This window comes from Macaca mulatta, chromosome 12, assembly GCF_049350105.2.
Source record: "Macaca mulatta isolate MMU2019108-1 chromosome 12, T2T-MMU8v2.0, whole genome shotgun sequence".
In the NCBI taxonomy this organism is placed as follows: domain Eukaryota; kingdom Metazoa; phylum Chordata; class Mammalia; order Primates; family Cercopithecidae; genus Macaca; species Macaca mulatta.
This window is the reverse complement of record NC_133417.1, coordinates 104,874,562-104,893,376: the sequence shown is the minus strand read 5'-3', so window position 1 is coordinate 104,893,376 and position 18,815 is coordinate 104,874,562. Positions and strand designations below refer to the sequence as shown.

At 35.7% G+C, this 18,815-nt stretch overlaps 1 protein-coding gene across 6 annotated transcripts in view; it reads left to right on the top strand.

The window, feature by feature from the left end:
* TYW5 (tRNA-yW synthesizing protein 5) overlaps nucleotides 1-18,815 on the top strand; it is a 30,843-nt gene that overhangs the window by 7,605 nt on the left and 4,423 nt on the right. For 4 of the 6 annotated variants that reach the window (XM_015110595.3, XM_015110597.3, XM_077956256.1 and 1 more), the window contains exons 3-9: nucleotides 4,327-4,396; nucleotides 7,134-7,200; nucleotides 7,720-7,764; nucleotides 8,785-8,922; nucleotides 11,326-11,413; nucleotides 11,777-11,893; nucleotides 14,463-16,451. In XM_015110595.3, coding sequence (XP_014966081.3) covers nucleotides 4,327-4,396; nucleotides 7,134-7,200; nucleotides 7,720-7,764; nucleotides 8,785-8,922; nucleotides 11,326-11,413; nucleotides 11,777-11,893; nucleotides 14,463-14,719 — 782 coding nt within the window. In that variant the 3' untranslated portion in view covers nucleotides 14,720-16,451. 6 annotated transcript variants of the gene reach the window in all.

Sequence of the window (18,815 nt, the reverse complement as noted above, 5' to 3'; positions counted from 1 at the left end):
GGAATAGCTTACTGATTTTTAAAGAGTGGTTTTTAAAAGACAAGAATTCTGAGTTTACATAATTATACAATGACAATTTTTTATTTTATTTTTTATTTTTTTTTGAGACAGAGTTTTACTGGGCCACCCAGGCTGGAGTGCAGGTGCGTGATTTCGGCTCACTGCAACCTCTGCCTCTCGGGTTCAAGTGATACTCCTGCCTCAGCCTCCCGAGTAGCTGGGATTACAGGCACGTGCCACTATGCCCAGCTGACTTTTGTATTTTTAGTAGAGACAGGGTTTCACCATGTTGGCTGGGCTGGTCTCAAACTCTTGGCCTCAAGGCATCCACCTGCCTCAGCCTCCCAAAGTGCTGGGATTACAGGCATGAGCCACCATGCCTGGCCAACAATTTTTTAAATAGGGTATATACCCAATACCTTCTGGAGTCATGGAAGGAAGAGAAAATTTCTGTAACTAGGGTTAGATTTCATACGAAGTTGGATGTGCCATACTCATTCAATGCTTGATTAATTAGTTGATCCTATCACATTAGTAACTGTTATATAGAATAGGAAATTCTAAAAGGCTCGTGTTTTCTTTTTCTGTCCTCTCCAGACAACCAGGACAAGCTATGTTTGGTATAATATTTCATCATCTTAGATAACTTTTAAAAATCATACTTAATTTTCCCTTTTGATAAAATAGTCTTAAGTACCTTTAATTTCTCCCATGATTATCATTTTATGCTGTGGAATTTCTTAAAAGTAAATAAGAAATAGTCAAAAGCTGCTGATTGTCTAAAGATGAAAGTTTTAAATGCTGTCATCTTACAGATTTCATTTGCTATTTATTCCCATGAGTTTCATTTAAATTGTTAAATTAAAAACAAACAGCTTTCAAACTCTGAGCATGTGAAGTTCCCAGCAAATTCAGTCTATTGAAAAACCATGTAGTTCACAAGACTTCAATTTAGAGATGAGTTAAACAGAGCTTCTAATGTCCACAGCCATTCCTTTCTCATTAGTTTTCCAAGTTCATATAGCAGCTGCCAAAGCATTGCTCAGTTTTTAATCCTTTGAATAGTCACCATAATGGTTTTAGTTATTAATAGTCCATGAATTGAATTTAATTGCCTTAAGTTTTTCCAAGTGTAGGAACTTTTCATTTTTTATCAAATTAAAAATGCCAGAACGATGAGTGTTTTTCAGCCAGCAGTTAATGATGTTTATTTTCCAGGGAGTCCAATGCCATAACAAATGAGTACTGAAACTTCATCTTGAATTGCCTTGATGTTTTGTCATGTCTTTTTAAACTTTTCAAAACTTGTTTTTGAAGCACATACATTATGTAATAGTTCCTATCGCAGCTTCCGCCAAGCCTTTCACTAGAGCTACTAAAAAGTTGCAAGATTATTTTTTTAGTGCAACAAAAAAAATAGGTTTAGTCATTTTTAGCATTTACCAGGCAGTAGGAAAGAAGGAATGCAACCAGGCCAAAGAGAGACTAGAAAGTAAGAAACCCTGCACACACATATATATTATTATTATCACTTGAAATTGAGGTTGCTTTTATGCTTTATCAAACTTTGGAAGAGTGATACATTAACAAGTATGAACTTTTACTTCTTTCTTCTTGGTAGCGCTCATTGTTCAGAGTCAGGAGAGTATGGACAAAAGAACCTTGTGTGGTCAAAGGATATTGTTGGCATTCTTCTGATCATAGATTTTTTTTTAAAAAAGTCTCATCATGTAAGGTTTGCCACATCTTCCTGTCACATCCTGTAATTCCTGTCATCATCTTGCTCTTGTTTATTGTACTCTCATCAGTTCTGATCTTGATTTTATAAAGCAGCCTTTTCCAAACGGGGAACAAGACAGTGAAGGGCTTTTTTCTTCTTTTTTAAAGTGTTGATGACTACTTGCATGCTGCAGAAGGGTACGTTGTCATTGTTGTTAACCCCACCATCTGTCCTTTGCTGAGCACTTATTATATTCCAGGTACTGTGCCAAGCCATCTAGGTTATATTACTCATTTCAACTGCAGAACAATCTGTGAGGCAGATATTTTTAATAATAATTTCACAGATGAGGAAAGAGAGGTTAAAAATATTAAGTAACTTCTCCAGGATCACATAGCTTGAAGTGACAGAACCCAAGGTGTTTAATTTCCCTGACTCCACGGGGCCCATGATTAAGCCTTCTTTGACATTACCTTCCTTACTGGTGCTGCCAGTCCAGACAAATGGCACTTTAATAACCAATGCCCTTCTTTTTGAAGCATGGATAGGATAGATTTTTAAAAAGCCAAAGAACTTCCCAATTTACATACCTAATTTCTCCCCCATCTGGGCTTAGTAGAAGCTATGACAGGTACCATTACCTAGGAGAGAAGGTTGCTGGTGGCATCCCAGTTCTGCTTCTCTGGGCTGAGCTACTCTGTCTGCTCTTTCAGGGTCACTATTCTGCTCTGTTTTTCTAAAAGTCTTGAAACACTTTTTTGTTCTCCCTAGTAAGAAAGCTAAGCCTGGGTAAATGCAGCAATTATAGTAGTAGCTATGGTCCAGATAAACTTCCCCACTGGCCCAGACAAAGATGCTTTGAAGAATGAAAGCAAGAAAGAATGAAGGGTATATGGTGAGGTCAGAGATGGGAAACATTGAGTAGGAGAATGCCAAGTAAATTTGTTGATATTAGTCAGACACTATTTATAGTCAAAGAAATAGTACTCTGCATTGGTCTAAGTAGATGGCAGATCCCTCTTTTCTCTCCTGCAGTGCTCACTCTACATAATTACCAGCAGTGGCCTCAAGTTCAGATTGACATACAGAGCATCCACCAATCCATAACCTGGCTTCAGATTCCCTTACCTTTCTGCAGGAGGATATAAGGCAGGAAACGGCATTCTAGCAGGATAGTATCAGTGGAGTCTTTATACAAATCCAGGGACTGTTTTTTGACTCATCAAGTTACAGCTTAGTTGTAAGGGAATGAGACAATGGAGGTAGTATAGAAACAGCTGAGCTTAGGTAAAACATACGGTCCATAGAAACCAGTAGCTTGAAACACCCCATGAACTTAGCTTCTGCTTTCCTCCAAGGACCATACTCAGGAGAGTTGCACTACACATAGGAAAGCCAAATCATCTGCTTCTGAACAAGTATTTGTAGTCCATTTTTAGGCCACCTAGTGCAAACATAATTCATCTATCGGATTATTTTTACAATAAACAGTGTTACCCGATATGACAACTGACATTCTACATTTATCTTTAATTTTTTTGTATTCAACGTAATTCATGGGTTCACACCGTGTTTGTGTTTACCCAGTATGTTTCTGGGAAAACAGTGCAAGGAGAAAGTAAGCTGGCCCAAGGTCATCTTCTCATAGAGAAGGAGAAAGTATTCAACCTTTTCTTTCAACTTTCTCAGTACAGAGTTCAAGTGGGAAGATATTTAGTAGTAAGACTGAAAAGATTACAGCTTTTAATCACAAGTTTGGAGGCAGGAGTGTAGTGGGGGTAGCAGAGGAGAGGCTTTTGAGGACTCATTGTCTTGTTACCTATACCATATCATCTTCATTTACAGGGCAATACTTTTGATTCTAGAGAGTAAAGGGATAGATGCAATCTAGAGTAAGAATATCCTTCTGGCTCAAGAGTGTGATGTAAAGGAAACAAATTTTGGTTCCACAGTGTTCAGCCCTGTTCATCAGGATGGAAGGAGACAGGCATTTGGGCAGAAATTTTAAAGAATAAAAATTGGTCACTTCACTGGAATTCTCATTGAACTATTCCTCAGAAGCCTTAAAATGATAGAGGGTGGTGCAGCAGGATGAGAGCAGTGTTACTGGCTTCTGAGTTCTGTGATATGCCAAAAGGCAGGAATATGGGGGGTGGTTATCTTCATGGGACCATTTGTGTACTGTCTCTTCCAAAGTAACACTAGTAGTTTGCCCCACTTCTCACAAGATTTGTTTTGCCATGACACTTAAAAATAAGTAGCAATCAGAACCTGAAAGTCTGTATATTTACAAAGGTCATCAGATACCATAGAAACATTTTTCTGTCATAACTTGGAATAGAATATTGACCTATGGAAGGATCCATCTGTACCATAGATTTTGAAATCTTTAATTCCAAAATTTCAGACAACTTAGGTCAAGTAAACATACTGCTCAATAAGTTTTGAAAAGTTAGAATTTCATGTAATAGGTTATAATAAAAATTACAGATATTATAAAACAGGAAATTATATCCAACTCCAACAAGCCTTTATGTATAGTCATTAGATTCTTACTAGTTGATCTGTTATTATTAAGTCCAAGAATTCTTTTGTGTTTATTTCAGAACTTTACCTTTTGACCAGTTGGTCCAGAGGGCAGCTGAAGAGAAGCATAAAGAATTCTTTGTTTCAGAGGTAATTGCTTTTAACATTTTTAAAATTAGGCATTAATATCTATATACTAAATGAATTTCCTTATGAAGGAATAGTATACAAGAGCTATAGCCTTCTCTGATAGACATTCATAAGATTTGGTTGGATGCATCATAGACTGTAGCTCTGCTATTTATTAGCTCTCAAACTTTGGCCAAATTATTTTTCTGTACTTCAGTATACTCATCTGTGAAATGGGGGAAATAATAGTACCTATTTTATAAAGTGTTTGTGAGGATTAACTAAATAAAATCAGTAAAATACTTAGCAGTGCCTGATGTGTGGAAATTACTCATTAAATGTTAGCTATTAATGTTACATCCTTTTAAAATGCTTTGGTCTGATATGTCAACTTCAAATGCTAATGGAAAACTTCATTTTCGTATCTATTGACTATTAGACTGTTTCTGTATTCTTATTATCAATGTGATTTCTTTTGTGTATATTTGCTATAATATTTGTTCAGGATTAAATGCGGAAGAATTCTACTTAATTATAGTCTAGCTTTAAATAATTCAATTTAAATACCTTGAGATAAGGCATCAAGGCCTTGTATATAAATATGTTTTTAAAAATTTCCTGTGTTGGCCAGGCACAGTGGCTCACGCCTGTAATCCTAGCACTTTGGGAGACCAAGGCGGGTGGATCACCTGAGATCAGCAGTTCGAGACCAGCCTGACAAACGTGGAGAAACCCCGTCTCTACTAAAAATACAAAATTAGCTGGGCGTGATGGTGCATGCCTGTAATCCCAGCTACTTGGGAGACTGAGGCAGGTGAATCGCTTGAACCCGGGTGGCAGAGGTTGTGGTGAGCTAGATCGCGCCATTGCACTCCAGCCTGGGCAACAAGAGCGTTAATTGTCTCACACACACAAAAAAAATTCACTGTGTTATTCAAAAGCACATTTTAAAAACAAATTGCTTTTTAAGCTTTGAATAAACCTGTTTTCTGCATTTGAGCCAGCTGGGCTGGGCAGTTTGGTTCCAAAAGGTGTTACATTTTTACAGTCCTCTTGTCAGGTAATAGTTACACTAGATTACCGCTGCAATCCCCACAAACTCTGTAGGTCTGTGATTCTGTAGTATAACCAAAATGTCTTTTTAAATTGATTCCATTAGCTACACCTGAGAACTGTTTTATAACTTTATAGCCATGCTTTGAACATGTATATTCAGTTGCCCTTTGGTACTTTCCTGTCTAAGGGTAATCAGTGGTATAGATTTAAATAGCCATGAAATGTGAAGTAAAAGAAATAGACACATGGTAAAAGATTAAAGTCTAAAAATCATGGAAAGTATGTAAACAAGATCAACATGAACTGTCAGTTTGGTCCTCTAGGACGCAGATGCTGAGATGGAATTAGGAGTGCAAAAGGCTTTTTAAATAGGAGAAATACCTGTGAAAGGAAATGGGAGGAAGCAGGATTGGATAAGGGGAAGCCATGAGCTGTAGATACAGATCTGACAGTCTCTGACGGCTCATTGGAACTCCTGAGCAGACTGCCTGTGAGAAAAGTCCTGCATTGGGTGGCAGTGTCTAGGTCTTTTAACAGGTTAAGTCACTGGTTGGGACTACCCCAAGAAGAGCATGACCTAGGTTCCAATCCTGAAGTGGACCTGAAGAAGTTAACAGCTGGTAGCTCTAAGCTAATCACACTCCTTGCAGTTAAGCAGTGAGTTCTTTCCTGAAGGAATTTCTGAGCAATGCACTTCTGTGTCTGCTGCATTAATTTTATTTTTTAAATCTTGAAATGTTAGAACTAGTAGAAAACCCTTAGAATTTTGAAGAACATATTTTGAAACCTATTAGCCAGTAATTTATAGAATCTATGTGATGTAGTGCTAGCTAAAAATAGAAAACACTGAGAGTTCAATTAAAACCTCAATCATCAATTTATGTCTTAAGATAAATATGAAGCTCTTTTGAAGTTTATAATGCTCAGTGTTGGGTGAAAGAGGCAGAATTCTGAGTTTAGATTGTCCAAGTGCTTGACTTGGTATATCTCACTTCTCTTAACAGTGAATGTTTTATAATTCAAACAGTTCTCTATTTAGGTACTTGGTGAAGGATAAATAATAATTTTTGGCCACACACAGTGGCGCATGCTTATAATCCCAGCACTCTGGGAGGCCAAGGAAGGAGGATCACTTGAGTCTAGGAGTTTGAGATCAACCTGGACAACATAGCGAGTCTCCTTCTCTACAAATAGTAAAAATAATTAGCTGAACGTCCCAGCTACTTGGGAGGCTGAGGCAGGAGGATTGCCTGAGCCCAGGAGGTTGAGGCTGCAGTGGGTGTGATCGCATCACCGCACTCCAGCCTGGGTGACAGAATGAGACCCTGTCTCAAAACAATTAATTAATTAAAAAAAAATTAAATCATGATTTTTTTAAACGATCAGTTTAAGTTTACTACAATAAAATTATATTTTTCTAATTCATACAAGAGCTGAATCTTAAGCATTTGGCTTGAGAATTGATAGGCAGGGATAGGCTTAGCTTGATAAAATGCAGCGTTCTCAAGTTTAAAAAAATATATTATTAAAAGCATAAGGTATCTGTTACTGTACATTTGTATTATATTTACTAAGTATTAAGACACTATTAAAATAAGAGTCTAAATAATTTGGAATGTAAAGACTAAATCATTGTAGCTTTAGAGATGGTATGTATATGTTGCCTTTGGAATTTATTCTCCTTATTGTTTTTTGGATCCAGTCACTATCATGAGCAACATATTAAAGACATTTCTTCATATGGCCACCAGAGAGCATTAGTAGAAAGGGTAAGAAAATTGAAGTTTTTTTTTTTTTCTTTTTTGAAACAAGGTCTTGCTCTGTCAGCCAAGCTGGAGTGTAGTATCATGATCATAGCTCACTGCAGCCTCAGCCTCCCAAGTAGCTGGGACTACAGGCACGCACCACCATGCCCAGCTAATTTTTTGTATTTTTTTGTAGGTGGTGTCTCACTCCAATGTCCAATCTGGTCTTGAGCTCTTGGACTTAAGCTATCTTCCTGCCCTGGCCTCCCAGAGTGCTAGGATTACAGTTGTGACCCCTCGCGCCCAGCGATAATTGAATTTTTTAGAAAACTACTTAACTGGGTCAGATTTTAAGACTTGTTTCCTTCTTTACTTCCTAATATTTTTGAAGTGAAGGTGTTTTATTTTTTTTCATAGTTCTCAGTACATAATTTTTTTTTACTTTTAATTATTATGAATACATGATAGCTGTACGTATCCTAGTATTTTTACATTTAAAAAGGTAAAATATTGCTGATGTTATTTTTCTTTGGGATGTTTAAGGATGAGAAATACTACTTACGGTCACTTGGAGAAGACCCTAGAAAGGTAAGAATTCTAAATGTAAAACAGTTCCCTAAAATCTAAATGGTCGTATATATGTTAACTGGCAACACTGTAATTTTTATACTTACTGCCTGACATATTCCCTGTTCTGTCCTTTTCCATTCTTTTCCCAGTGTTTTGTGCCCCTGAATAAGAAGTAAGATGATTAAAAATTGATTACTTAGTATTCAGGTAGGCCTGTAGAATCTTAGTGTTTATAGTCATCTAATCTCTATATAATAAGAAATCTCTTCTACTGTATATTTTATATATGGCGACTCAGTTAATAAAATATTAATTTGAAATAATTATTAGAATCCTGAATAGTTCATTGTATAAGTTTATAAGTTTTAACATGTATTCAGAGTCAAATTAGTATGGCTGCCATATTAAGGAGTAGTCCCTAAAATGATCAAATAAGATTATTTTTTCCATTTATGTCACCATTTAGTTGTTTACCCTCTCTTTTAGTCCCCTCCCTCAGTAGAATTCACAGGTTTTGTGTAGGTGATGACTAGTAATGTTAGTTCAAGGTGTTGACTCCTGAATATTAGAGTGAATGACAATTGTGTAATTCTTGCTTAAAGTAGAAAGAACCTTTCTATTATTGAAGCATATTGAGCTTAACAGTAGTGATACTATTAAATCTGCAATCTTGTTACACAGCCTGGTATTTTTTCATTTGAAAGATCATATATCGGCCAGGCAAGGCGGCCTCATGCCTGTAATCCCAGCCCTTTGGGAGGCTGAGGCGGGTGGATCACCTGGGGTCAGGAGTTCGAAACCAGCCTGGCCAACATGGGAAATCCTGTTTCCACTAAAAATACAAAAATTAGCTGGGTGTGGTAGGAGGTGCCTATAATCTCATCTACTTGCGGGGGAGAGAGAGAGAGAGAGATCCTGTATTGGCACATGGTCACATCATAGTATTTTAAAGTAGTGAACAAAGTTTGCTTGCCCCAGTCTGCCTTAATATCATAGGGTCTAATGTGATGTTTTCTTTTTATGTTTCTGTAAATGCAGGATGTTGCAGATATCAGAAAGCAGTTTCCTTTGTTGAAAGAAGATATTAAGTTTCCAGAATTCTTCAAAGAGGAACAATTCTTTTCCAGTGTTTTTCGAATTAGTTCACCAGGATTACAACTATGGACTCATTATGATGTATGCTACATAAATGAGAAATTTAAAGCTACAATAGATCTTTTGCATTATAGATTTAACAGTCAGTTTCAACTTCCTATAGGTTATCCTAAAGATCTGTGTAATTCACTGAAACATGACTTTTGAAAATAGGTGCTGTGCATAGCAGTGATAGAGGAATGAATTATTTTGCTAATGGCAAAATAATTGGTTCCTCACATTTGTATTTCCCTGTGGTCCTATTCTTGATTCATCATCATATATATACCAAGTTTTATGAAGTGATTTTTTTTTCCATGTGAAAAATGGCCACCAGATAATGGGGGAAACTATTGGAAAAAGCGGTAAGCTTGTAATATGAGGAGGTATAAATGATACACATGACTCTGGCCACCCAGAGATCCATAACTCTCTGGGTCATCCAGAGTTATGTTATTCAGGAAAAAGGCTGAAGCTTGTTGAGTCATTACCAATTGTAAGAATTTGGGGATGTCTGAAGATCATATATATATATATATATATATATGCCTTGAGAATATCAAATATCTGCTGTATTTGTAGGGCAGCAAAAATGTGTACAATATTGATATTGATCAGCCGGGCGCGGTGGCTCATGCCTGTAATTCCATCACTTTGGGAGACCAAGGCGGGCAGATTACGAGGTCAGATCGAGACCATCCTGCTAACACGGTGAAACCCCGTCTCTACTAAAAATTTTAAAAATTAGCTGGGCGTCGTGGCGGGCATCTGTGGTCCCACTTACTCCGGGGGCTGAGGCAGGAGAATGGCGTGAATCCAGGAGGTGGAGCTTGCAGTGAGCCGATGGCGCCATTGCACTCCAGCCTGGGCGACAGAGTGAGATTCTGTCTCAAAAAAAAAAATTTTGATCTTGATTATTTGTGGTGTTATTTTGTTTGCTTAAGTTTATATACACATCTATAAGCATTTTAAAAACATTAAAAATACTAGTATGGTATATAGTTTGGTGTTGGGAAGTAGAGAAACTTAAGGAAGGTAAAGGAATATCTAACAAGTTTCCAAAGAAAAAAAAATTTTAAGTTATAAATCACACTATAACATTTTATACATGTGTTTTATAATTAAGTTGAGACCCTCTTGGGAGGATTTTACCATAGTCAGTAAATCTGTAATTAAATGAAATAGACATAAACTCTTAGCATATTTTGCAGTTTTATATGAATAATATGAGAAAATCATGTGGTAATACATTTTAACTATATTCTATGATGATGATGATGCTGATGATGATGATGATTGTTGTTTTTTGAGACAGAGTCTTGCTCTTTCACCCAGGCTGGAGCGCAGTGGCACGATCCCAGCTCACTGCAACCAGTCCCTTGCAGGTTCAAGCGATTTTCATATCTCAGCTACCTGGATAGCTAGGATTACAGGCATGCACAACCACACCCGTCTAATTTTATTTATTTTTAGTATAGATGGGGTTTTGCGATGTTGGCCAGGCTGGTCTCGAACTCCTGACTTCAAGTTATCCGCCCACTTCGACCTCCCAAAGTACTAGGATTACAGGCGTGAGCCACCGCACCCAGCCTCTATGATTATGTTTTAAATTTTGAGTAGTATCCTTTTACATAAATTATAGTAGAATATAATATATAAAGGTTTTATTATAAAATTAAGTCAGAGGAACGCTAAGTAAAGGGTTAGTACTAAAAGGAAGAATGCTTAGGTAGAAGTAAAAAATCATGAATATATCTTGCTTAGTGTTTATCTTAAATCCTTAGCTGAGAATTATGTGGCTCTGCCTTTAACATTTTTTCACAATCTATACCAAGAAAGTATACCATTACATTCATGGGAAAAGATTGCTCCAATAATAAATATATTAAGAAAATCTGTCATAAATCATACTGTTTGCAGAAAAGAAAAAAAAGAAAATCTGTGAGATTATATTCCTATAGAAATAATTTGAAAATCAAGATACCTGTAATGAAATTATGGATGAACATATGTAAAGAGTGTAGCAGTGGTTGCAGCAGTACCTTGTATTTTCCTAGCATCTGATTTTTCTAAGTGCTTTTACTCTGTTGTCTAATTTTGGGCTGATAGCATTGCTTAACAGATAGTAAATATTCACCAAGGGGAGCCTTAAATAGGCTTAACTATGCTGTCAGTTAATAGTGAGGCAAAGGCAAATCGTTTTCTGACTCCACATTTTCTAATTTGCCAAGTCTTCCCATTTTAGGGCAGTACTCCAGAAATGTCTTTAAGGCCCAGTTGTTTATAGAATACAAATGTTTTTATTGTTAGGTAACTGTAAGAGTTAAGTAAAATAAGTCAAGTCTCATTAAAGGATCGGGTTTGCAGTTAAAGTTTAGAGTGCCATTGGTTCTATTTATTTGAATTTTAGATAATGATTACCCATAAGCTTTTATTGGTCTTCAGGTAATGGATAATTTGTTAATACAAGTGACAGGAAAAAAGCGTGTTGTACTCTTCAGTCCTCGAGATGCCCAGTATTTATATTTAAAAGGTATGGGATTTTTCTTTAAGTTTATATTTCTGAAGTCTGTTCAGTTACTCTTTTTGAGAAATCTCTTGATTCTTATAGGAAAAGAACACTTTAGGACTTAATTGTAATTGTATTTGTGTATATATGTAATAACAGGTTCAAATTTGACATTATCTTAATTATATTACATGGGTATCGTCATCAGAATTAAAGAGTGAGTCATTGAAAATTGTCTTAGGTGTCAGTAGCATAGTAATTCTCACAGTGTGGGTACAGTAAGTAACTGGATAGAAAAGAATAAATTTTCAAATTTATATTTGTGATTACTTTTTTTAAAATGCTAACTTTGCTGAATCTATATTATCCCTTTTTGGAATTTTTTAGGTACTAAATCAGAAGTATTGAATATAGATAACCCAGACTTGGCTAAATATCCACTTTTTTCCAAGGCTAGAAGATATGAATGTTCCCTTGAAGCTGGTGATGTATTATTCATTCCTGGTAAGATTTCTAGACCTCACTAATGTGCTATTTATAAAATGTGTACTCTGTCACTCATCCTTCATGTGATTTTTTTTTTTTTTTTTTTTTAGTACAAACATATATTTGTTATATGTATCTGGTCCTATACGAGATGATTTTTTGACAAAACTCTGTGTGTGTGTGTGTGTGTGTGTGTGTTTAAAGCAGGCCTAGGCAAACTTATAAAACAGTCCTTGCACTTTTGGCCTATAAATTAACAGGTCTTGCACTTTTGGCCTCAAGCAATCCTCCCACCCTGAACTTTGGGAGGCTAAGGTGGGAGGATTGCTTGAGGCCAAAAGTGCAAGACCAGCATGGGCAACATAGCGAGACCCTGTCTCTACAAATATAAATAAATAAATTTAGTCAGGCATGGTGGTGTGCATCTGTAAGTCCCAGCTGCTTAGGAGGCTGAGGCAGAAGGATCTCTTGGGCCCAGGAGGTTGAGGTTGAGGAGGTTGATGCCATGGCATCATGGAATCACTATACTCCACCCTGAGCAACAGAACAAGACCCTGTGTCTAAATAAACTAAATTAACAGTCTTGCTTTCAAGGGCAACCTATAAAAATAATACTATACTCTAAACTATTTTACTAAGTGACATCAAGTAAGACACTTTTTTTATGGCTTTTTTTTTTTTATTATTATTATTTTCCAGGTAAGACACTTTATATCTGGGAAAACATTATACTGGTTGGTTTAAAAAAAAATTTTTTTAAATAATATTATACAAATGACATCAAGTAAGACACTTTATATCTGGGAAAAGCTTATACTGATTGGTTTTGTAAATTATTTTATTTTTAAAATATTTCTGTATTTTAGAACTTTGTCACTTAAATATTTACAAAAAAAAAAAAGATAAATATCTTTCAAGGCCAAAACAGATGAAAGATTTCATTAAATATTAAAATGTTATAATCTCAACACCTGTAGTATCATTTGTGTACATTATTTTTCTATACAGTCTGGATTTGTGTCACTTAATTTCCTTGTTCAATTAATAGGCATTAGTTTGAAAGTCCATAAAGTTCAACACAACAAGGTAATTAACATCTGTAATTAGTACTTAAAAGGGAACTCTTGAAGATTATAAAAGTCGTAATTAAAATTAAAGGGATATGTTAACAAATTCTATTTATAATTATAGTTCCATATTTAAATTAATATATTAAGAATCATTAATACTTCTTTTCATTGATAAAAATAATATTAATAAAGATAGATATCTGATTATTTCATTTGAGACTAGATAAATTCCTTGAAGACAAAGAACTATGTTTTGTTCATCTTTGTCTTCCCCAAAATGGCCTGATATAATATAATGGTTTTCATATAATCATTTATAAAAATTTGATTGACTTTTTATTCTTATTTTCATTGAAAGCAACCCATGTATTAGTCTTCAAATCCATTGCCATCTTTTAAATTTACATTTTTGGTTTTTGTATCTCGGGAGCATGATTAAGGTCTATGTAGTTTTCCCTTATTCTTCATACAATTGTTTTAAGAAAAAAAAAAAAAATACTGAACATTTGCATATATTTTTAAACAAAAGCAAAATTCCTATCTTTGGGTTTAAATTCAACTGAATGGTTAGCATTTTCTTCCTATTATATTGAATAAGGGAAAAAAAAATTCTGAAAGAAAGTGTAGTTAAGATTAAAACCATGTTTGAAAATTAGTTTTCCAAATAAAATATGTTAAGCTTTTGTTTTTCCTTAAACACTCTTAGAATAAGTTTCTAAAATTTAAATCTCCCTTTCACAGGATTAAAAGGGTTTTTTCGTGATTAGTGTTCCATCTTTGTTATATTGTGGTATTGCTTTAGTATTCCTCTAGCACCTATATTCTGAAAATGTTTAGATTCACTTGAAAATAAAGTAGTAAACTTCCCAGTAAAAGGAAAAAAATTAATTAGGTATATAATAAAGTTTACTCATCATTTCCACCACCAAAATATTTGCTATAGTGTTGTATACTATTTATAAAGGAGCTGAAGGAAATATAAGACGATTATAATTGCATTCAAAATATAAAACGAGGAGGCTATAATGAATACGAATGTAAGCAAGTTAGAAAACCAAATTGCAGCTTGAACAGGAAGTCTTTAGGGACAAAAGTATTATAATGAATCAGAAAAGGTCAAAGATACTCCTCAAGTAATTGAAATGTTCTGTGTACCAAAAAATAAACACTTTGATGTGGTTCCATGACTCAGGAAGTATAAACAAGTAAAACACAGCCCTAGATTAGAGAACTGCAAAACAAATATATCTTTATTATGTCTTTCAAGTTTAAAGGAAAAATTGCTATTTCTAAAGGTTTTAAAAGTAAGGGTTGTGCTATTGACACTTTAAATTTGTTGGCAATTCATAAAAGTTAAAATGATTCTGTTAAAAGCCTAGAGTGTGCTAACGAAGGGATCTGGTTACAAGAATTATTTCTTACATTGGCTATATGCAATTCGTGATATTTCACTGACATTTTGGGTTTTTTTTTAACTGTAGGTTTTATTTTTAACTTGTTTTTTAAACTTTCTCCAGCTTTATGGTTCCATAATGTAATTTCTGAAGAGTTTGGAGTGGGAGTGAATATCTTTTGGAAGCACCTTCCATCTGAATGCTATGATAAGACAGATACCTATGGAAACAAAGATCCTACAGCAGCATCAAGAGCTGCACAAATTTTGGACAGAGCCTTGAAAACACTGGCCGAATTACCAGAGGAATATAGGGACTTCTATGCACGACGAATGGTCCTACACATTCAAGACAAAGCCTACAGCAAGAACTCTGAGTAAATAATGAAGTGAATGCAATGTACATCAACACTTTAGTAAGGTATAACGATATAAATTATTTTGTTAAAATAGGAAAGATACATCAGATTTACAGATTATGTAAGTATGAAGGGGTATTTGTGTGCATTCTACTTGATACAGATTGTTATAATTAAAGAATGCTATGCTCGGACCACTATTTAACATTCAGATGCTGACCACTAAAAGTCCAACTTAAAATGACTTAAAAACAGTAAGAAAATATATTGAATCACAATACGTGAAATCTATTGACAGAATGGGCTGCAGTGTTTCTGATCCAGTGATTCAGTAATGTCATCAAGAACCTTGGGAGCCCGTCTCCACACCCCACCCCCTTTTCAACCACAACATTGGCATCATCCTAAGGCTGGCTACCCTCGTGGTCATGGGATGATTGCCAGTAGCAGTTGGAGCCTTGTGCATCTTCATTTACATGCAGCGGAAGAGTCAGGCTGGATTCCAGGGGCCCCGTCCTAATATGAGAAAGCTTTCCCAGAATTCATTTTCCATATCCTTAGATCTCATTGCTCTAAAGTAACTTAGACCTGTCCATCCCTAAGCCAGTCACTGGCAAAGAGTCTGGAATAACCTTTACAGCAGTCAGGTCCACTGGAGCTGAGAGTAGAAGTGGAGACCACATGAGGGATATATGGGGGCAGAAAGGATAGTTTTTTTAAAAATCTTGGTTCTGATAGGAAAAACATGAGCAACCAACAATATTTATTACATTTGCCTAGAAGCAGAATTTTTTGAGGAACTTTAAAAAATGTACAGATACCTAGGTCCCAACTTTGTAGATGGATTCGTGTTTGGGATTTGGTATAGGAACTTAGTAGACCTCATAGGGTGTTTTGATGCATAATCAGAGCTGAGATCAACTGAACTTGATGATAGTGACTTGGATTATTAGTTTTGTGATTAGTCCAAAACAAATGTTTAATCTGATCTTGACTTTTCTTGCCACCCAGTATGTCAGGTCTGTCTTTTTTTTGGTTTTCGAGTGTTAGAAAATAAATGTTTTAATTTATACTTATGTCTAAACCTTAGCCTAATTAAAGATTTCCCAACTTTTTTCTCCACTTATCCCTTTTTTAAAAGAAAAAATTACTTAAAGAATGAATAAATGAGATCCTAAAAGTGTTGTCATTGAAGACAGTGAGCCATTGTGTGTGGATCTCTGCTTTTCTTTTTGTACCTAGTAATTATATTGCAGTGTCATTGAAGACCAGATAATCTTCGCTGAACATAAATGTGTTCATCTAAAGCAATCTCTTAGTACATCAATTTGGTGCATTTTAATTAGAGAAAATCATTTTCTCTATTGAAGAGAATCCATCCACTCATGTCCTATAAATTATAGTAAATAAGAAAGGAAAAGCATATAAAACATTCTGAATTTCCTAGGTGTCTTTGGAAACAGGTCAAGTTACTCAGGTGAATAAAAGTGAAAAAAGTCTTGTCAGAAAAGGAGTGATTATATTAGGCAAATTTAATTACCACATTTTGATCTTCATTAAGCAAAGCAAAGAACTTCTTTAATGATTCCTTGTCCTTCAGTAAGGAAAAAGACAAAACTCTCCTTAGTTTACACAGTATTTATGGTTTTTAATAAATCTTGTTTTTATCTTAACCAGCAAGATAATTGATACAAAGTATAAATCCAGTCATGTAGAAAACTTGGAAGTATCAATAAAACAGTCTGTGCACTGAATATTCATCTCAATTGATTGTTTAATGGAGAAGCAAACTGTATGACCTGAGACAAAATAACATTTATCTATGAACCTTATTTTCCTCATCTTTAAAACAGAACTACAAAAATGCAGATAGATAGTTCAAGGGCAGGCACATAGTTGATGACTGGTGCTAGTTCTTCTATTTAATTATATTCTTTCTTTGCTGAGAGATTTGAGGTAGCTCTTGTTGCAGTATTAATTTTTATTTAGAAAGTTAGAGAACTTTCCTTTGGGATGTTTTAAAATTATTTCCCTGGTCATAATTTTTAATATTAGGGTCTGTTTATTTCAAATACAAAATAATCTTTTTTTCCTACTGGGTTAACCAAATGAGATGTTTGTTTTTAACGTATAAAATATTATACAGTGTATGTTAGCGCAACTTCTCAGGATTTCTGAATCTTAGAACTTTTTTATTGAAAGAGATCTTAGAAGCCATCTAACCAACCCAGATTGCTTAATGATTGTCTGGGCTCACATAGCTATGGGTGATAGAAACTGGGATTAGTTGTGAGCAGTAACTCTCCATTCTTTCTCCCTAATGTGCAGCACCTCTCCAGTACTTCTGAATACATTACACAGCTTTTCTTTGACTAGTCTGGGGGCTTGACCTGATGCAAAATGGAATTTTTTTCCTCTGCCAACAAAATTTCTCACAGCACTGCTTGCTACACAGACAAGATTCAAAATAAAAGTAATGATGGGTCAGGTGCGGTGGCTCATGCCTGTGTAATCCCAGCACTTTGGGAGGCCAAGGCGGGCAGATCACGAGGTCAGGAGATCAAGACCATCCTGGCCAACATGGTGAAACTCCATCTCTACTAATAATACAAGAATTAAATATGTTACATGAAAAACATATTTGAAACTGTACTGTCATTTGTGTAAAACAAGGTACGTGGTGTGTGAACACCTTATTTGCATATGCATATAATTATCTCTAAGGATGCACAAGAAACCAGTGATAGTTACGCCTCTAAGAAGAGGTTCAACTAGGTGGGCCGATTGGAATCTGCAGTTTTGTATTATTTGGACTTTTGTTTACATTATCCTTTCAAAATACGTTGTAAAAACACTATATGCATTGAGGTGGGCGCATCATCTGAACTCGAGTTCGAGACCAGCCTGGGCAATGTGGCGAATCTTTGTCTCTACTAAAAATACAAAAAATTAGCCGGGTGTGGTGGTGTGCGCCTGTAGTCCCAGCTACTCAGGAGGCTAAGATAGGAGGATCACTTGAGCCTGGGAGGTGCAGGTTGCAGTGAGCTGGAATTGTGCTACTGCACTCCAGCGTGGGTGACAGAGTAAGACCCTGTCTCAAAAAAAAAAAAAAAGAAGACTATATGCAGAGCTGGGAGTGGTGGTCCACACCTGTAGTCCCAGCAACTTGGGAGGCTGAGGCAGGAGGAGCACTTGAAACCAGGAGTTCAAGTTCTTCTGTCTCAAAACAAAACTTAGCAGAGTATAATTATTAGCATTTCCATAATATTATTTGTCTTGGTATTTGAATACATTAGAATTCTATTTGTTCTGTAATTAATTTCTAACTCACTTTGATGAAATACCAAGTCAAAGGAAACAAAGTCAACAAAACTTACTTTGTATCCTTCATCCTTTTGAACAGCAGCTATGTGAACATTTGGAAAGAACCTTAGTAAGGCGGCTTTTCTATCACCTATAAAAAGTTGCCAACAGACATCAAAGGAGTTGACAAAAAAAAAAAAAAATGCAGGAAGCTGGAAGGCAGGCCTGGATGGAATTGGAACTGTGCTGCTGTGACTCCTTTCCCCAGTGCTAAAAAATAGATGTAGTCAGGAGGAACTAACATAGATTGGCAGTCACCCATGCATCTCTGGTGTTACCTTAGTCTTGTTTCAAGCATACAAGCCACAAGTTTTTGGGTGTCTTAAACATACCTAAGTTGTAGTCCTCTCTTTTTTTTTAACTATAACTTCTAGGGTACATGTGCACAACGTGCAGGTTTGTTACATATGTATACATGTGCCATTTTGGTGTGCTGTACCCGTTAACTTGTCATTTACATTAGGTGTATCTCCTAATGCTATCCCTACCCCCTCTGCCCACCCCACGACAGGCCCCAGTGTGTGATGTAGTCTTTTTAAGTTCCATTAAACAGGATACTAAAATGACCTTTTTTGGTGACTCTGCCTGGCTCTACCACTAACTGGCTTAAAAGCTGCTGGGTCTCTGCCTTTGTAAAGAGCACATGAGTTTACAGATGAGGTCTGTCTATATCTCCTCTTATGTTTGTTTCTCTTAAAGACCTTCAAGTGAAATAAAACAAAATAGCTCTTTTATGAATACTACCTTTTGTTTTG